This window comes from Phyllopteryx taeniolatus, chromosome 3, assembly GCF_024500385.1.
Source record: "Phyllopteryx taeniolatus isolate TA_2022b chromosome 3, UOR_Ptae_1.2, whole genome shotgun sequence".
Lineage (NCBI taxonomy): Eukaryota > Metazoa > Chordata > Actinopteri > Syngnathiformes > Syngnathidae > Phyllopteryx > Phyllopteryx taeniolatus.
The window spans coordinates 27183488-27204897 of NC_084504.1; the positions used below are offsets into that span (position 1 = coordinate 27183488).

At 44.2% G+C, this 21410-nt stretch overlaps 1 protein-coding gene across 4 annotated transcripts in view; it reads right to left on the reverse strand.

Annotated features, from left to right (window-relative positions):
• The window catches only part of homer1b (homer scaffold protein 1b), a 24160-nt gene continuing 2750 nt past the window's right edge, over positions 1-21410 (reverse strand). For 2 of the 4 annotated variants that reach the window (XM_061768074.1, XM_061768073.1), the window contains 8 exons: positions 15270-15426; positions 12425-12556; positions 10329-10421; positions 8030-8178; positions 4321-4477; positions 3981-4091; positions 3828-3908; positions 1-3739 (listed from right to left, as the gene is read on the reverse strand). In XM_061768074.1, the coding sequence (XP_061624058.1) occupies positions 3548-3739; positions 3828-3908; positions 3981-4091; positions 4321-4477; positions 8030-8178; positions 10329-10421; positions 12425-12556; positions 15270-15426 (1072 nt within the window). In that variant the 3' untranslated portion in view covers positions 1-3547. Of the gene's footprint in view, positions 3740-3827; positions 3909-3980; positions 4092-4320; positions 4478-7996; positions 8179-10328; positions 10422-12424; positions 12557-15269; positions 17047-21410 lie in introns of those variants that run through there. The other 2 variants (XM_061768075.1, XM_061768072.1) reach the window with 2 other exon arrangements.

The window sequence follows — 21410 nt, forward strand, 5'->3', positions numbered from 1 at the left end:
TATCCTGAGGTACTTCTTTAATATCATGAGTTCAAAATTACTTTAAATAGTCAAAAATATTGCCAGTCTTCTCATACCTCTAAATACAATAATGTTACCTACATTAAATACCATACATTACAAAACAATAAAACGAAAAAGCTTAATTCCGCTGCTGTACAAAGGCATTCGTCAGCATTTAAGCACGTTATCTTAAGGTGTGCCACCTCAAAATCCAACATTTGGGTAACGTGTTCCGGTACATGGGCCTTATTCCAGTGTATTAACGTGTGCAACTAACTATTGAAGTAGATCATTATCACGTGAAAGTCAAATCTCGATACATTACGTGGTTCAAATGTGTGGTTACACAGTGGAAACAAGGTGCTCCATTAATAATGTGAATTAGGACCGTAGAAGTTGCAGCATCTGGTGTGAAGTTTAAAAACAATTTGGGGACCTTGAAAGTCACAAAGGCGAAGATTTCCAGAAGAAGCCGTCGATTCAGAATAATCAACCTGGTATATGTAAGAGTATTGCGCTGTTATGCATTTTCAGTGTAGATATAGACAAGAGGTTGCCGCCCTTTGCTTACAAAGTCCACTCTACAATAACACCTTTTCCGTGGGTTAATACACAACAAGAAGTCACTGCAGGGTGTTACTGCATTTGCCTTCCTTTCATTTACATGAGTACAAAGTTGTCGTATATGGTTCTCTATTTATATCATTGTTATAGCCAGTGTAAAAAAAAAAAAGGAATCAAGTTCTGTGTTCACCGATAGAAGTGAAAAGCCGTTGCCAGTTTCACTGAGGGTGGAAAGTCACTTCACACACGATTAGTAGATAGAACGCTCCGGAAGCCCTTCGTGATGCACCACTTGGACCAGCGGGGCTGCCGCACAGGTCGGAGGTCAACAGCAGTGCACTTCCTGTTGGTCGGGGGCAGAGTGGGTGGATCAGCCGCGTTGATGTGTGTGCAGTCCAATTGAAGAAAAAGTACCTGATAGAATGACACAGAGGTGCTGTACAGAGCCTGTCTGGTATTGCTCAGTGCGTGTGCGTGTGCGTGTGCGTGTGTGCGTGTCGACCATCGGTGTCCCCAAAACACGATCGCTCTCTCACAGCACAAGCACACACATTTTATGTACAAAGATTCGGTCAGTCCGCTGGCGTGTGCTCGGAAGGCACGCTTTCGAGCAGAAAGTCAGAAGCGCCCCACACACACACACACACATGCACGCGCGCGCACCCACACCCACACGCCACACTGAGTTTGGCAGGAAGACAGCTCCGTTGCCTGCGATGATGGAAGCAGTCCGTATGCGAGTCGCTCTCAGGCCCGACCCCTGAGAGTGACTTGGGAAATTTCCGCGCGGCATCATTAACACCCATGGAAGCTTTACGTCTTCTATCGAGCAGTGGCCATTTTACAGGAAGGGCAAGCGGGGCGGCGCCTCGCCAGATACAGCAGATGGCACTGTGGGGAAAAAAGCTCCTTACTTGTCTTACAGCGCAGTGATTCGATCGTAGAATTGTTGTCTACAGGGCTACCTTGACTCACGGAACAAATGAAAACCGTAAACCGCAGCAAATATATTTTCAAGACTAACTCCGGAAGTTCTGCGTTGCTGCCGCTTCTCCTGGTCCTTTTTCCGCCGCGTGGCGCATTGGCGGCATTCCGCAAGTTTGCCGGGTCGCGTGATCGTTCGTTGTTTCACTGGGCTCTAAATTTGTGAATTCTGCTCGGCAACGCAACCGCAGAATACAAGCCGTTCTATTGGTCCACACTGTGCTTGTTAACTTGCAGGTACAATTTTACTTTAGCTTTACTTTGGATTAGTTTCAGGAATCACATTGACTATCTTTCAGATTGAAAATGCTTTGGAGATTGAACAATTCAGGATACGAAGTCAAAAATTAAAACGTCATACAAGAATCTGGAAAGGAAACAAAAATGCGACCGACAAAGCATTTTGCCATGAACTAATCACCTCGCCGACCAGTCTCCATTTTTTGTTCAACCTTGGCAGGGGTCTCATTGGCACTTTAGCCTTGCCCTGAATTGGGGAAATCTGCAAGCCTGACCCTAAAAAGGTTTACAAATGTGTATTGTATTTCTTTATTTGTTTTCAATGATGGATTTGGTATTCTATTTTTGCGTAGAAAACTGCATTGGAACAAATGGTCGAGGGGCATCTTGTTGAGTACCGGTAGTTTTCTTGTTATGTGAAAATGGTCACGGCCCTACTGATTTCCTTTCATATAAAATGTCACTGCTATCAAGTAAGACGTACGTGCTGTAAGTAGTGGATCAGCTTAGTGTAATAATGCCGTTTTTTTTGGATTCTCTGGTACTGTGACACATTTCGTTGCTTCTCCGTACAGCCGAGTCACTTTGAATCGTTGCAACATCGGGACAGTGTTTGAGGAGATTTGGCAGCTTTGGCGACATTTTTGAGGAGTCTGAACAGCAATTATTTCCACATGACTTTCCACGAATGACGGGGGAGTGTACGGATGGCACTGAGGCACAGTTGTCAAGTGGGAGTGACGGAGTGGGAATGTAGCCTGACGTTCACCGACAAGCAAAATGTTCGCTTCAGCAAGAAGCCCAAATCGAGTTCCGTCTTTCATTCATTCTTTCCATTTTCATTTGGCAATCAAAAATCATAAAATGAAAGACACTCATTATTTTCTTCTTCTTATTATTATTATTATTTTTTTTAAGTTACCACCCAAAAAAAAAAGGACAGATTTTTTTACAAATCATTTTTAAGCTCAGATAAAAAAAAAAAAAAAAGAATTGATTCTGATCATTATGTGAGCCGCAGGTTTGGTAAAGAGAATTAGAGACGCAAGAATGAGTCAACTGAGATATATACACGAACGGTGTTGTTGTTGAAGTGATTTGTCCCAAGTCGACTTGTGCAGTGATTCCCAACCACTGTGCCATTGCAGCGCCAAGCATCGGAAAATGATCGCATTTCATTCAATTCGTCTGAATTTCCGACATTTGTACTTCTATCCAAGCCAGCGACGTACGCTGACGTCCAGAACAGTGAAATGCTCTTAGGCTAGATGGCGGAACATGTGCCTTTAAGGGGCGCGGTCGATGTCAGGAAGTGGAGTCGGGTGGGCCGATCTGCGTGTGGCCGCCCGGGCGTGAGTTGTGGATGACAGCAGCTCCTCCTTGTGAGTGTTTTCATTTTGTATCAGTGCGTTTGACTGCTTGCCTCAATCAATAAAAGGCCGAAAGTGCATCGGCGACTGCGGCTCTCCTTGTCCTTCTCCTCCTTGTCCGCCGCGTATCTGAAGAAATCAATTGAATTTTATAAGCAAATCTGTCACTTTGTTTTGTTTTGTTTTTTTGCTTTTGATTTTCGATTGCCAATTGAAAATGGACAGAGCGAACGACGCCGCGGATTCGATGCGAAGGCAAAGGTGAGGCTCCTCAGCCGCGAAGGGCGATGCCTGCAATCGGATTTTCTCTCAACTTCCAAATGGTTGCGGTGCGCGACGAAACGCTCGTACGGCTCTGTAATGAAGTCGTGCGGCGCCTCCTCCTCTTAACTGGCCTCCTCAACGAGTCGGGCCAGCGTGTCTCTGAGCTCGGTCAGCTCAAAGATCTTGCCGTCCAGCAGCTCCAGCAGCGTTCGCAGGCTCTTCCTGAAATTCTCCTGCTCCTCCTGATTCTCCTCCAGTCGCTGCTCGGCCCCCGCCAGCTGCTGCTCCAGCACCCGACTGCGGAGCTCCGTCTCCTTTTGGAGCGAGAGTCAGAAGACATGGCTGTTGCCGGCACATTTAGGACACGAAGAGCATCGACAATTCAGAGGGACGGAGGCTCACCTCGAGTTTCTGGGCGAGGCTGTCTTTCTGCTCCATGAGGTCATTCATGTTTTCCAATTCTTCTTTTAGCTTTTCCATTTCCTGGAGAATGACGAGAGACAGATTGAAATGGTGTCAAAGGAGGGTAAGGTGCGGTTTTGGACGCAATCTCACCTCTTCTTTGTCTCTCAGGGTTGCCTCCAGTTCCTCTATAGTTTGGTTGAGCTCTGTCTTCTGGGATTTGATGGCCGGGCTTTGGTTGCTCTGGCATTCAAGCTCTGTCACCTACAAAATTCAGAATTCAGCACCATGGAGAGATAGCGACTTCATGAAATTCATCATTACCGCTTCCTTGATCTGAACCAAGAGCCCACGTTTTTCATTCTCGACTTTACTCCAAGCCTCTCATGTTGAGTGCTTCGTTTTGCACCAAAAGTATTTCGCATCTCAAAAAGAATGAGCCGCCTCAGTGCGCACGCAATGAACATGCCGAAGCCCCCTCGCCACCGCTTACTCGTTTGTGTAGCCTCTCGGCCTCCTCCTGGTAAGCGGCCAATTGCTGTTTCCACTGTTTCACGTTGGCAGTGGACTCCAGCAGAGCTGCTGTTAGCTTGGCGTTGTTCCCCTTGAGCGCCTCCAACTCGGCTTCCCAGTGTTTGGTCATCGCCGGGCTGCGGGACACAATCGCAGGCGGTGATCACACAGCGACTTGAACACGCTGGACACTCGCTAGCGGGCGCTACAATTTCACATCGCACGGTCGAAGCTCGTAATCTGGCTAGTAGCCTTGCAGCGATCCACTTATCTATCCGCCAATGTTCTTTCTTTCTCTTGTGCATCTGTCATCTGTTAATCCATCCACTCCTAGAAATCCATCCATCCGGTAATCATCACTAATCATTCATCCGCATATTATATATGGCATACGTTTGTCATCAATCAGCCGTACAATCTTCAATTTAACTAGAATTCATTCCTCATCCCATCAATCCCTTCATCCATACATTCTATCGGCGCACCTATCGATCGATCGATCGATCTATCTATCGATCTATCCATCCATTGAGCAATTCTATCCATCCATCTAGTAGCTATCTGACTGTAATCTCAGATCACAAACTCAAGACAGTTTGAGGCCTAATCTGATCCAGCTCCATGAGAAGATGAGAAGAACCAGCGGAATGAATAAATGTGAATGAGTTTCATGACAGAGAGAGGCGTGAATAACAGCAAAAAAAGAGGTTTGATGGTCTGGATCTGAGCGTTCTTTTCTCTTCATCTCATCAGCACAAACTCACATCGATGATATGTACGTGCACAACTCCGCTATTTCCAATAGCGCCCACTCAGTGAGCAGTAAAGGAGAAAAATCTCTGATCTAATTCACTCGGCACTCCTACGGCGCCTTCACTTCTTACACAACAGCCGCCCCCCTCTTGGAGTGCACGCGTGTCTGCGTGAGACGACATGCCGTCCTACACGTTTGAACTGACAGACACACGCACACGCTGTCACCGAGGCACGCCAATGTATAAACCCCACACAGGCGCACGGAGAGCAGGAGAGCAGGCGAGACGTCAAGAAGCGAAGACAGAGACGGACGGAGAACGCGAAAAGAGAGCGGCGGGGAAACAATTGGAGCTGAACATCATTAGATGCGTCTGACTGGAGGCTGAATTATGGCTCGGGACCACACAGATGGTGTGCGGGTCACTCGGACGGTAAGTTAACTGTTGTGCTGTGTTGTGTTACTTGCACTGATCTACTTTTCAGTTGTATTATTTTGTATAGGTCTTCACAATACCACGGCTGATGAACTACGCACAGAAGTTATAAAAGTTCGCCTGTATTTATTTGGCTGTTAAGATTACTTGTGCACAATGTGGCAGACAGTACTTTCTATTTTTTTCGGCATCACTTTCGAGCATATGCACTAACTCCTGAATAAACCATTCATGTTGTTTTGTGCTTCACTCCCCCACAATAACCGGAAGTGTCCTCCAAGGAGCAACAAAATGTGTGCGATTCTGCAGGTTTTTCCGCATCGCACGTGCCCTGACGTCGCAGCTTCATCAGGTTACTTTCTTTCCCCTCACTGAGCACCTCCGAGAAGCAGTTGCCATGGCAGCGGCGGAGGCAGGCGGTCACGGCGCTGTGACGTTGGGCATACGCGACGCCCCCGTTCGCCTAAAATGAAACAAAAACTCCTTGCGCCCTTCCACTCACATAAAGCGTTATAAAAGATGTCCGTCATCCTCCGCTTGCACCCACACGCAAGGGCTTACGCTTTTTTTTTTTTTTTTTACAACTGCAGTTCTCATTAAAGTGCTCTAGAAAGTGAGTTGAGTCCAGTGTGTAGATTATATTTCATGCAGAGCAGTGATTCAATTGCAACCTTCAAATGATTGTGTAGAAATAAAATGGTTTTATAATCTGTATTGTGTCATTTCCTTAGTGTGTGTCCTTCTAACCCGAGTGTTGGACATTTGCCATTTTGAAATAAGGCCTATGAACTTTGCCTCGTGACAAGACAAAAATGATCTAAATCTTGAGTTCAAGTGAATTTTGATTCGCCGGACGGGTATCTTTTAGCTGGGTAAAGATGGTAAGATGTGACGTTAGGAGATATTAATTATTGATACCCTATGACAATATCCATCCATCCATTTTCTGTACTGAGGTATATAACAAAATGATTTCCCCCCCTTTATTACATAACATCAATTATTTAAGTCTCCCTTCTGCCAAGATGTAGCTCTATAAAAAAAAAAAAACTCCATTTTTGACCAGTGTATGAGTAACTTGAGACTCAAGCAGATCAAAGTTTTCAAATGAATTACAAATCATTTGTGTTTCCTTTCCCATTCACATTAAAGCGTGTGCAGCCGACCTAAGCGGCTGATTGGCCACCAATATTTCATATCAAATGCTCCTGGCAGCAACAGAAGAATGTAAAAGACAAGGTTAGAATATTCCAGCTATCTTTTTTTTTTTTTTGCATATGCCTCTAAAAAATGAGAAAAGACAGGGGTTCGCTCATTATGTCCACAATTGCAATGTTGAATTACAGAGTGGAGCCCGTCCGTCTCCCAGGCACACCGTATTAATGGACACACACACACACACACACACACACACACACACACACCTCGCTACAAGCCGCCCTCATTGCACAAAGCTCCTCTGGAGCCATAAAGATTTCATGATGCAACATTGGGAATTCCGAAGCATTCACGCTTAAGATTTGAAACCCATTTGGAGACGTATGATTAAAACCCCGCCCGCCAAAGGCCTCCAACGTGGCCTTTCATCGGAAACTAACTAATGATCATACATTAAGAGATTGATGTCTTTAATTGAGACCACCGGGGAAAATTGAAATGATTGGTACAAGATTACAGAGACGTGACAGTAAATGATACATTCCTCAGAACAGAGCAGCTCAGTTTTGGAAGCTTGAATTTATTATAATAGTTTAGTGCGCCCATGTGAGACTTTGTACACTCTTTGTTACGTGGGTCTTTTCCCACCACCCACTCCACACATTATGTTGTATAAGTCTTCTCAAACAAGTCAGCAACATCTTTTTTTTGTGTGGACATAAACCTCACGATTGCACCTCATTGAAATAGTTGAGATTTGAGTTCACAAGAATCACACTAAGCACTACGACAAGGAACAAGGAATCCACCGCCAAGAGAAATGATACAACAGTAGCATGCTCTGTCCAATACACACATCATTAGATTCCATTTACATGTCAAATTATTGCATAACATACAAGTTTATCAACAAGCATGTCCAAATTTGACCCCCCCCCCCCCAAAAAAAAAAAGATTCCTGAGAACCACTTTGGAGTCTTATTGCACCAATAGCTCAATCAACGCACCAAAATGTCACCATGTCAAAAGCAATGGCATGCATATTAATAAGATGTTAGCCTGATTTTGATTTCAATTGTTTTTTTTGGATTGAATATTCATTGTACTGTGCACAGCAGCAGTCAGGCTTATCAGAAAGAGCACACCCGACAAGTCTTAAACTGACATTGGTGAAGAGATGGATACTACCAACACCATGCTGACATGGCAACAACAACTAAAAAAAGAAAAAGAAATGGGAAAAAAAAGGCAAAGTACACGTTTGTGCTTCAAACTGACAAGACAGGAAGTGGGGCACCCGCGTCTGGCGCAACATGGCGGACGCCAGCGTGGGCGACGTACCTATGAGCGAAGGCCAGCGCGTTCTGTGACGGTTCTGGTCTGGAGTCCGAGTTGGGGGGCGTGTCGCAGATTTCGTCTGTGCCGTTGATGTTCTCCATGGGCGGAGTCACGGGAGTCAAAGGTGACGAGAGCTCCCCGGCCGGAGACTCCTTCGGGTGAAAGATGTGAAAAGTGAAAAGTTGTCATCTTTTTCCTCACGCTGCGAGTCAGTGTTGGAAAAAAAACAAAACTAAATGAAAGGGCGTTTCTCCAAGATCATATCGACCACATCATTTCTTCTTCTGCATACAGAAACTCATATTTAACACACGAGATCAAATTTGCATGGGTCAAAACTATTTTAGTTGAATAAGTAGTGATTCAATACAAAAAATATGCAGTGTATATGAAATTCCTTTGAAACCGTTTGTTTTATGTTGGTTACACCTTTAACGAATTCAAATGTAGTCTTCAACGGGCAAAACTCCAATCCGAAACTAAGTTTACATACTCAGCATTATTTGCTGTTTGAGTAGTCAAAGAAGTAGGACACGTTTGGAAAAGAAAACGCAGATGTTAATCGCATGTTCCAATACTTTTGCTTGGATGAAAACCGGGTGGCGCTCAAACGAAAGGTGCGATCTTGATCAAGATCCAGATGTAAACACCTGGAAATAAAAGCAGTACTGTCGCTCTTTTGTCTCATATTCATCTTTCGAGTTCACAGCCGCATATTTGCAGACTATCGGCAAAATAAAAAGGACGGGCTTCACTGCGCAACTCGCTGTAGCAATACTTTGGAAAGGGGAGCGTGTACACAATTCCTGGCTACATTTCATCAAGCTTTTGTGCAACAACAAAAACATCTAGAACAACAAACTCAATCTCCAGGGTCTTTTATTATAGGAGATAAAAAATAAAAAAAAGTGAGAGAACCTCATAAATGAATCCTCTTTCCCATATACATAAATAGTTCACTGGGGAAATGATGGAGGTGTGTTTGTATGCGCTTGCTCAGCTGCCTCCACCACTGATGAAGTCTTTATGAGCACTCGCACGTGCCGACAGCTCGTTAAAGAGCTCACTATAACACTGGGAAAATTGAACGAGCGCAGCTTATCTTTATGTCCCATACAAGCGGAGACAAATCATTTCAATGCTCCACATACATGAAACAAAGCTATTAGGACTTACGGCTGGGTGCACAGTGCGAGCGCTAACACAATGGCCTCGCTTGTGCGTCCCTAATGGACGAGAAGGAAGTCAGAGATAAGACAGATTGTGTCTCGTGTTACGCTTCCTGCCCCTCGTTCAGAGCGCTGAAGTCCTACTCGGATTTGGCTCAATGGCGAGAAACGATGGTTGTCCTTAGACAAAGCCACGCGAATGAAGCCGTTAACAACATTTCAATCACAGTACATATTTCCCTGGAGAGATTCTCCTTTCAAACGCGCTCACTTCCTCCCACTAACTTTTATTATGTAATATTCCATAAATAAAGCCTCACCTACAGGCCACTTGTGATCCACAAGAGCTTTGTTTATTTCACATCATGAATATAAAGTTGCCATTAGACTGAGTTGAGAGTTAAACACTCGCGGGTGACAGTAGGTGTCGGATTCTTTAAAAGGCCAGGAACCAGCTCTAGCATGGGTGTTAAACCCCAAGCGCCGGGGGCCAGATGCGGCCCGCCACATCGTTTCATGTGGCCCGCGGAAAAAAAATCATGCTCGTCAACCGCCGTGATTTTCTGCTAAAATCGCTACCCACATTCCAAATTGTCATAATAATAAACAATAATGTTGAGATATTGCATTTTTCTGTTACCAAACCCTTCTTCTACAGTAACTTCAACAATACTATTATCCTTGCCTTCTGATTTCAAAAGCAAGTTATCCCTCAATAATATGTGTTGGTGATGATTAAACATTTATATGGTTTCACTGTTCTAACGGCCCTCTGATGGAAATCATAACTACAATGCGGCACGAGACCAAAAAGAGTTTCACAACCCTGATCTATAGTATCGTAACGTCAAAATGGACGCAACGCACGTCATTTTTTTTTCATGTATATTAAAACTGTCTGACCTGACAGTAGGATATGAATAAAATGATCTTTTTTTAAAAAAAAGTCATCACTCTCTGTCCCCATTTCATGCCTCTAATTTAATCTTACTTATTACTTTATTTAAACAACCACTGACAAGGAACCGTTGTCCTATAAAGGGCTACGAGGTGAAAATCATTTTCATGTCGGTCGAGAAAAAAAGTTTGAGAATGTTCTTTGGTGATTATGACCATGTCCTTTCTGAACATACCTGAGAGGGCGAGGTGGCCATTTCCATCTTTTCTTGACTTTTCTCTTTAGCAAGCCGTGCTGCTTCTTTATACTCTGCAAACTTCTCTGCAAACTGGACATAAACACACCACGCAAATTTCAGCTGTGTATGACGTCATCCCCCAACACGCACACCCACACACACGCACACAGAGTGAGAGATCAGTGTGTAATAGGTCGGCCTATAAAGTCAGGGCTAGGACAGGCGTAAGCTATTATTATCAATAATGCCCTGCATTTGAATTTTAAAAACAAGGCCTATAATACTTCACCAGAAACATGAGCTAAGTAGGTCACTGTTGTCAACCTTTTTGTCAAATGGCACACACACGCACGCACACACACAGACACACACAAAACACAAAGCAATGTCATTGTTACCATTGCTGAGGTTGTGTTTCCGCATAACTTTGTGTCAGGGTGGTGAAGAAGAAATGTAGGATCCATGATTGTTTGGACTTTTCTTAACCTCGGGAGACATGGCACCCGTCTACCTTTTGGTTAGTTTCTGTTAATAATGCACGCATCCACCCTAATGACAAAATTCCGAGACGTGTGCAGTATCACTTTGGAGCTGTTCTAAATGAGTGTCCTAACGAGTGTCCATTTAGTGTTGCGTCCTCATTTACTTTTGCAATCATCCCAACTTGTCATTGGGTTGATCTACAGTCAAGCGGAGGACTGTCCGGTTTCAAAGTGAAACTGACGCCTCTGCTGGAGGACCGTCTCGGGTCTGCCGTTCGGAGAAAGGCAGCCGGTAACTCGATAGCGTTCCACTTTGCCGCAACAGGATAGCTCGGGTCTCGTTAAAGCGATAGTTGTAGGTGCACGTTGGATCTGAGATAGCAGAAGATGCACATGGTAGCGCAAAAGTTTGATTGTTTTTAATATCTTTGTTTCACAGCAGTCATTTTCACACGCAGGAGCAAAAGCAGTAGCTAGTAGGACACACACATGCACTACATGATGGCATAAATTAGGTTTCCATTCCATGTAGATTTTAGAGAGGCATGATTCTGCAGATTCACATTGATATGCAATTGTTTTATGAGTTTTTTTTTTTTTTTGCCTTAACATTAGATTTTATCTTGATTGTGTGCATGTTTTCCATCTGGGGTCCCCAAACATTTTGAAAGTGAGAGCTACTTCTTGGGTAAGGATTAATGCGAAGGGCTGCCAGTTTGATACACGCTTCTTAAATATCACACATCCTATTACCTTTAATGCTATGCTAACAAATAATGATATCCATCTATGTGAAGACACTGATCATGTTAATGATTGATCACAATAATTACCGGCAATGACTTAACATGGTAGGTAACTATCAATATACAACACTTTTCAAAGGATCCCTTCTATAACATTCCGAGGAAATCACAATGTTTTACAATTTTACAAGAGACACTGAGAAAAGATTGTGTACATACAACCTTACAGGTCCCAGCACGGCAGGTTAGTATTTCTTCAGTTAAACCGAACGAGATAAAAGTCACGCGTGAACCAAAATGTTGAGCTTGATGACTCCCAGCGTAAAAACATACAAAAATAAATAAAATAGTTGAAGATCATGATTTGTGTCTGATCAATCTATGTAGGGTGATCACTAATCGGGTGATCACTAATAGCAGCCCCAAGAACATAAAAGTAGTAATTTATTGCTAATATAAACTGCTTTAGTCTCTATTTTGTTGAGATCGGGGTGTGCGCCTGATGTGAGGGTTCGTCGCACGACACACTCGTTGTATTGGAAAATAAGAGACTTGTCAGGCACAGGGCGCATTGTCAATTTCCGCTTTACCGAGGACAAATGCCGTGCGTCAATACTATCCTCCGGTTAATGTCTACCTTACATGAAAATTGAGGGCCCGGCAGTTGACCAAATCACATCAGCGTGGTGAATAAAATCCCACATTCACATCTACAAGGGGCAAAAAAAAAAGCTATGGCAACTAGAATGTAGAAAAGTGTGGAAATGTCATCCCCCCTCAGGGACTGCTGGGAGGGGGAGAAAAGAACATCGGAATGTTTGTTTGTGGGCGTGCGTCTGTGTGTTTGTGTTTGTCGGGGCGCTACCTTGGACAGATGATGCTCAGTGGAGAATCCCAGGCCGTAGACAGTGTTAGCGCGACTGTCCGCCCACTGGCCAAACTTCTGTGAGGTCTTGGTGAACGTCATGTTGGGACTGATGGTGCTGTTAATTATTGCCTGCGGCACAGAGGAAACACACTTAATACATTTTTTAAATGAACTTACTACGGTGTGTTTAATGTGTGTGTGTGTGTGAACAAGCGGGTCAGACAGAAAAGCAGAGAAAACGATTATTTCCACCGTAGATGATGACTTATTTCATTAGGGACGCCTGCACAATAAAGAGATCAAATGGAAGAGTTGTATCAATGACACTGCCGCCTTTACATATTGTCGCTGTCTGGCAGAAACCTCCTATGTCCAAATGTCAATTTCATATTTTTTTCACAAATCAATACTAGTGGTCAGTCCCCACATGGTTTGTTATTTTTTTTTTACAAATTATAAACCAATGTAGTGTTGAAAATAGCTTGAGAGCAAATCTGTGAAGTCTTTTGGACACTTCATCGGTCTGAGAAGTGTCGTATAACTCCACCTCGTGGCATTATGTCGCCTCAAGATCGAAAGTTTGGATGTTTTTTTGTTTTTGTTTTTTACACAAAAACGAGTGAAAATAATTAAGTTTGAGTAACCCTTTTTTGTTAAAAATTGATAGCTGTGTTCAACTCTCTGACATGTGTCATATAACTCCACCTCTCGAATCCGCAGGAGCCTTGTGGCAGTATGTCGCCTCAAGATTCAAAGTCTGGATTTTTTTTTTTGACAAAAACAAGTGACATTTTTGACAAAATAATGCGGCGGGTGTACCGTAGTCCACTTACATACAGTATATGCATTTACTTGGTCACATACTGTGGATCAGTCAAATGAAATCGACCATAGAACTGCACTGCATCGTTATGAGAGGTGGTTCTTATATTTTGGTTGCCAGAAGAAGTTACATAAGGAGGTTAAAATATTAGAATCAGTCTGTGACAAAGCGCACTTCAATTGTTCGGCGTTGCAGCCGGTAAGTGGACAGTGAACGCTTCATCTTGCCTTTCACCAATGAGTCAGCTTTGCCATTTGGAAGATGTCTCGAGCAACAGACGGACTAATCTCGAAACAACACCGTTATTACGATTAAACTATAACAGAATCAAGCAGTGGAAAGGGATTCCTCATATCTACAGATGTAGCTGAGACAGTGTTGAAAGGTCATGAATTATTTGGAGACTTTACACAGTACACTTTGGTCAGTTAATGAGAACTGTTGACAGTGATAGGTAGGGGGGGAAAAAATCATTCAAATCATCTCTAAAGCAGAGCTAATTAACGTCTGATCAATGACTGGTGATACTGTGGAACATTCTGATGAACTGACATCAATACAAGTTTGGGGAGGGTTACGTTCAGCATGCATGCGTGTTACATCATCAATTCATGTTTCCGGTTGAACGCGATGCGAGATGGTGGACAAAAAGTTTGCATTCGCCATCTCTCCCCGCCGCATCCTCGGCTCAGTCGCTCCTATCACAACATTGCCCACGGAAATAACATTTCTGGACAAATTGTTGTCTCGTCAGGAGCAGGCCCAGATGCTGTCGTCCACTACCGAGCCACATAATGAGTTGTCGAGTGTGTGGAATTCACAGACGTTGGATCAGACTGATTTTTCCACTTTGATTTGGAGCATGATTCCTAATCCATGTGTTAAGGATTTGGATTTTTACCATTGCTCATTCGTACACTATTTTGCGCTCAGCAATTCAATTATTGAGCCCACAAAGATTTCCAAAAGGAATATTTCGTTCACCGAGATATGCGATGTGAGTTGAACTGTAAGTCTTGGTATATTGACATCGCTTAGTGAATTAATTGAAAAATCAGGATTTGGACAACACATTTGGACAATTTCTTACTTGTGAGTGTTTAGGGATGATCCTTTTCTTTGGGATGAATTATGACAGTTATTGAATATTTTGGTGCGCCACATTTAAAGGGAATGAGAGGAGCCGTTTTGATTGGAGGTGGATGAAGTCGGGTGTAAACACTCCCACAGCCCGCTCACTATCAGATCCCCTGGGCTACCCTCGTCTACGAAATTACCAACAACCAGTCTAACCCGACCGCGGCGCACAGTTGTGTCACCTGCCGTGCTTGATTTACGCCGTTAAGGAAAATAGGGCCCCTGTTTTTTACCATTTTAGTTTCTCAGATTTTTTGGGACATGGCTAAAACGGGGCCCGGTGACGCACTAGCGCCCGTAGGCTGAGTTGCCCCTTCCACTAAACTATCCCTACATCTTATCTTTTTATACTAAGTCCATGTTAGAGAGTCACTCTATGGAGATCTAAGTAGCCAAAATACGGGACCTTTAAGCTCAAACGTGTCGGGATGTTAAGACATTAAAAAAATGCTAGCCAAAATATCGCCCACTTTTCAGCGGCCTGTGATTTCACCCATTCAGTGAACACGCCCACAGCATTTGAGAGTGGAAACAATGGCTTAATTTTTCCCGATTTTCAAGCCTCCTTTATGTACTTTTTTTTTTAAATCATTCAAATGTGGCAGGGTTGGTAACAACACTCTTCTCTGTGGTGTGTCAAATTTAGACTTTGGGACTTGAAATATCGTACATCCATCCATCCTTCTAGACAGACTTGCGGATATAGTTCGTGTGCAAATAGTATTCGTGTGCACGCACACACATTGAAACATGAGCTCCAAGTCTTGTGACAGCGTGCGGTGCTTTGGCAGTGCTGAGCGTTTTAAAGAGCACGAGCGCCTCCTGCGATAAAAGCAAGTCAGTGATCAGCAGTTAAAGAAGGTCCAAAAGACTGACGCTCACCTTGGTACCATCCAGGCTGATGATGCGGTAGACATTTCGCGTGCTATCGTAGAAGTAGGACACGGTGACGGCGTGTTTGCTGGTGGGCAGCCAGTTCTTCTTGGTGTTGGGGTCAATTTGGAAGACGTGGGCCCGCGTGCTGTAGATGGGCTGCTCCCTGAAGGGGACGAAAAAGAAGTTATGAACTTCTTTGTGCCGCAGTACCAAGGTCTCTCCAAACCCGACGCCGACGCCGAAACTATTGTTGTCCACCGGAGTGCCGGATCGCCCGGGCAAGCGAATGATGAGCTCGCCATCCTCCATCGTTAAATTCACTCCAGCCCAAAACAATTATGAAATTATGAAACACATCAGCCAGTATGTGCAGGTGTATTCTTGAGAGGAAATCAGCGTTCAAGGCGGCGAGTCGCTCTGTCATCACCACCACCGGCCGACTGCACCATAAACTCTGTGAGTGTTTGCCCTCTTTGCAGTCGGCGGCGTCTCTCTATGCGCCGATATGGGAATGTCTGCAGCGCAGCGCGGGCGAGGGTCACGCAGGGGAGAAAAGAGAGCGTTTAAGGCTAAATATAGACAGTAGGCCACGCTTTACTGCCAAAGACACGCCCCGCTGGACTACACTTTCCACATGGACTAACTTTCCTGTATGTGTGCGTCTTTATATAAACAGACACTGTGGAACAATTTCAAAGAAAAGTATACCTCTCAGAGAAACACATCCTAATAGTTTGGCTAATTGATCAGAAGATGAACAAGATTCCCTTACGCCGGGTTCACATTTATTCAATTTGGAAATGTCATTGAAGTATTATGTGCAGTTCAAGCCTCTGGCATTTGTATTTTCACTGCATCCAAATCTTTGCTGCATTTGCACCGTCATACGCATTCACAACTGCCAATTAGTATTTATTGATTCTTTTTTTTTCAATGTTGTATTATTTCAACGTATTTCTTGAGCCCTATTAACTGGGACCTCGGAGAACACATTTTGCGCCATATCGTGTGTAAACGTGTGTTAGTATGACAATAAAACTGTGAGTTCCGATTATTCCAGGGTGTACCCCTTGACAATTCCGCTTTTACAGTCCCAGGAAATGATGGAGAACGTTACAGTAGATTGTACACTCAAGTACAGAAACATAGTCCCTTTGATACAATACCTATTCATTCGAACTACTGAAGTAATGTTGCCGCATTTATACCAGTGCAGCACGATCAAAGCTCCACGATGGGTTCGACTGACAACAACTGAATTCCTTATTGACCTTCGCGTGACGCCCAGAGAGGAGTCTGGATTGACCCCGGCCCGTGGAGTATATTCAAGTTTTTGGACCATCCATTCACTCATCTGTCTCCTACGTATGCCTCGCTTCATTGTTTTTGTTTGTTGGTTTTTAACCTACTGACAATGGCCTCATCCTTCATTGTGTCGGCTTCCCGGGTAGAATCTACAGTCAGTACACAGACGCACACGCATGCACACACAGTCAAAGCACAGGGTGCAGGGGGAGATATTCTGAGCTGGCAGTGCTGGCAGAGCGGGAGATAGAGAAGTGCTTACACTGCACTGAGGGGTGATGGGGGACATCAAAGGCTTGGTGTATAAATGAATATTAAAATTCTATCAGCGGTACCCCTCCCGTGTGTGATTAGCCCAGACTGAGAAAGACAGTCAACAACACAGAAATAGAGGGAAGTAAGTCGGGAGGGGGATAAAGGGTGAGCGCACAGGAAGTGTGAGAGTGAATTTGGGCTGATTACTGCTCCTCCACAAAGCTGCTTGTGGAGTGCAAATGATCATAATCATGGACAGCAGTGCAAGTGGCGGAACTGTGAGTCATTTCAACTGTGCACACATCGCACGAGCGCGGCCCCGTCTGTGTGATCTGCGCAATAGCTGCTTGGCAACCGCCGTCCTATCGCATTGCATAATTCGACAAAGCCGCGGCTAATTTGGCATCGCTTGTCGCTCACTCGTGTGCGCATCAAACACCACAACATTCCTGCGCTTTGATTCTCACGTGACGGCAATAACCCGAGCGTTTTGTTCCAATACGACACCCGCCGGTTGTCGAAAAAAGGCCTAGCTCGTCCTTCACGCAAATAATGGATTGATTTGGATAACATTTCCTTCTTTTTTTTTGATGCGTGACAATAATCTTCACGTGCCCTTTTAAATTAAACAGCTTTTCATCCATTTTTAATCAGCAGCCCAATGACCTAATAATTCTTTCTTGGAACTCCATTGCAATCGCACAACTGACCTCGTTTGCTCTCCTAATGACCTTGCAGTGGTCATCAGTCATAAATCAACTTCATTAGGTACAGACGGAGCGGATCTAATACAAATGATGCATAAAATGAAACCGTCAGAGAGATGTTATTGCAAATATCTGTTTATTATTGTGGTTGTAGTTTGCAAAGCATAACGCGAGAGGTGTTTCGAATATTTTGCCCCGTTAGAGGAACTAATCACAATAATAGATTTAGTGTGGAAGCAGGGGAGGCGGGGGAAAGATCGGTTGGCATGCAGGGTGCGCGAGAGCAGGTGATGCTACGAGATTGTCGAAGGCAGAGGAAAAAAGGGGCGATGTGATGAATGCAAAGGAGTGAGAGCTGATGATGCAGCCATTTTTGTGGCATAAAAGAGTCCACAAACTGCTCGTGTACGCTTACTAGCCACAACAATAGGAACATTTGCACTGAGATCCAAATGTACATCTCCTATTAGCTTATAGGAGATGTACAAGTTGTAATACTGACATTCTTCAACATGAACGGCAGCGAAGCCCCGCTATATCGGGGTTCATCTGTCGTTCTTCTTTTTAATACAACTTAAGAACGTTACATTTATGAACATTTCAGACATACGAACACTTCCGTGTTAGTTAAACAGTTTTTTGTGTTTGTAAATCCGAATTTAGATTCTCGCATGCATTGTAGTACCACATTGTGCCGCATAATGCCGGGAAGCGCTGAGTACTTCTGACTGTAGAAGCAGCATAATTAAGAGCAAGAAGACGAGGCAGAGAAGGTCCCCTAATAAGCTCAAGTAGTAGGCGTTGTTCCCACGTAGCACCTGTGAATACTGTTGCATTTGTACAATATTGCGACGCTGCTTTGTGTGTGTTAAAGTAGCAGTTGTTGTTTGAAGGTTCATAATTACCGCAACATCGATGCTAATTTCAGTGAACTCATCCATGATGTTGGATATTGTATGTTAACACGAAGTTAGCAGACTTTCGCTATCAGAAATTATATGATTTGGTTGAACATTTGGCTGTTGAAATATACAATATTGAATCCTCTTTTGTTTTATGTGTCAGTTTCCCAGTCAATTTGAAGTGGGTCTCTGTAGCATGGCTCTCCATTTGTCACGGGAGGGTCTACTCTGGAACGTAATAAACGGGGGTTTAATGCATTGTAAATAAACAAAAGAGAAAGATATGTCACCAATTTGTGGAGAAGATATTGGCATTTATGTCAACAATTGGCAATTATGGAAACACAGCTGGTGAAGTACTTGTTTTTTGTGAACTTGAGGAGGCAGAGTTGCTTAACAATTTCCAAACGGATTTTTTTTTTTCCACGTGTGTGACTTTATCATGCAAAAGGCTGCATGCTATTTTCTACTTGAGTGTGTCCCCTTTAACTATGCAGCTGCCCCCTATTTCTGCAGATGGGGGATGGGGTGGTGGTGAACAAGCATTACATAATCGTGGTCCCCCCCCCCCCCCCCCAGGAGCGCTAACTTTCCCTAGACACCTTGACCCCCCCACCCGGCACCCAAGAGGCTTTCCTTCTTTGGAGAGCTTTCTTTTTTTCGTATTATTAAATGATTGTTATTAATTCCACAGAAAAGAGCCTTAAAGGGAGTTGAGTTCACGTGAGGCAGAGTGGGGTTGTTAATGAGTGCGCTTCAAGTTGCTCGATTTACTCAAAGTGCCCGAGATGACCCGTGCTGTACCGTGAACACACTTTCCCCTTTGCACTCTCGAGCACAAAGACATGAGAATGACACAGAAAGAGCGAAGGAGAACAGGGAAAGATAGTAGTTTCCCATGGGATGTTGATGGACATCTCTTGTTATTGTCTAACCCGGACATACCTCAAAAATGTCATAACAGCAGAGAGAGCTTTTGGTATTAAAACCAAGAGTGAAGATGGCCTGGGAAGGAAAAATCACACTCACAGAAAATGAGGAAAAACAGGTGAATTCAGATGTTTTTCAGAAGCTTTCTTACGGGAGACGGGAAATATTGGCAAGCCGAGAAAGCCCCCTTAAAGCTACATTAGGGAGGCTCCCAAATGTAGTGTGGTGTGCTTTGCATGTTCCAGGTGGGCGCTTTTGCAATATCAAAAAAGAATCAAAGACCCTAATTCAAATTCTTCTGGCTCTCGATCCAAACTAGCGCTGGCACCAGGTCAGTGGGAACGGGGGAAAAGTGCCCACAGCAGTGATTCTTAAAAGTCTGGTACTAGTACCACTAAGGCTAGCACAAGTAGTTCATTTGGATTCAACTTTTTAGTACAATATATTTGAATTTCATCTTTAAAGACTCTGGAAAGTGAAATCTAAGATTTGTTTCTATTAGTACATGATACATGTTTGAAGATGACTGGTGCTTTGGATGCTTTAGAGCGCCCCGTTGTGAGCCATGAGTGTGCGCACGTCAAAAGAAATAAGATGGAAGAGCGAAGGGGGAAAAAAGGTCCACAGCCAGCATGTGCACAAGGGACTTCACACTGGCATGGCCGCTTTAGAGTGCCTCGTGGTTGCGGCGTGGAAAAGCCCCACCATATATTTAGTATATCCAGCCGGTGAAAACCCTGGAGAGAACGTGCAAACTCCAAACAGTAGGCCCAGAGCCCGGAATTGAACCCCCAACCTTAGAATTGTGAAGCGGATGCAAAAGATTATTTGTCTTGATGTGCCCTGCGATTTGCCGGCGACCCATTCAGTCCAGCGGCCCTAATGAGGACAACCACTGTCGAAAATGCACGGATGGTCGGACTTTACTTGATACCGCCAACGTCAATACTTACATGTTGCCATGACAACAAACTCTTTTTATCATGAGTTGACACGTGCGCATTGCTGCCATCGGCTCAGCTACGAACTGTGACAAGCTCGGCCTTAAAATACGATTCCAATTGTGTCATTACTTCTACACTTAACCCATCCGCGCAGAAGTATTTGCATCACTCTGCTCTCGATAGCATTAGATAGGTTCCGTTGCGGATCAATTGACTCATTGAGTCGGTTGCGTAAGACTAACTTAGTCACCAGCACGGCAGAGCTCGCAGAGCGCTGACGCTAGGTGGGAGACGGTTGGATGGATGGATGATGTGCTGCCCACACAGTGGGAGGTGTAAATGTGCTCTGTGCAAGGCTTTTGTGTATTATAGCTAAGGCAGGAGTTTTGGGCTGAAATTGCACCAATGAAATTAGCAACCTCCTGGTGGGTCGTTAATCCCACTAAACTGTGGGGGACATCTGTTAATGAAAGCGAGGCCTGGTGGGGGTTAGCGACCACTAGGCTCAAGACGGGCGGGCGGGAGGCACGAAAACGAGCACTGTTGCACGCCAAGCAGGTACATCTCGCCGGTGGGCGCATGTTGTGGGAGATATTTAAGGTCACAGCTGCTGCCATGGAGACAGGATGCCACTCGCAGTCACAGAAATTGTGTTCGGCATCGCAGCGACTCTGATCGCCGCCTCTAAAGACCCGAAAGAGGATGTACAAAAACATCAGAGCGCAGATGTCTGACAGCACTGGAGAAGAAAGCATGTTGTTACTTGCGCCCTGTGTTCAAAACTTACATAACTGCCGATAATGTAGGCTGGGAACACGCAGCGTGATGGCCAAGTGGCGTTATTACCTCCGCCGAGGAAGTTTTCACTTTGGCTTGCGTGCAGCTTCCTGTCTACACTTTCGGATATATCAGTTCTTTAATAACTCTAACACGTTGACCATTGCCATTGAGGATGGCATGAAATTAAATAAAGTTTTAAAACAAAGGGGGGGACTATATCTTATCATATCAGATCATACATGGAATTTGAATGAAATGTGTTATTTGCATGCAGGGTCAGAAGCTGTAATGTTAAAATACATTTTTATTCAGATTGCTCATTTG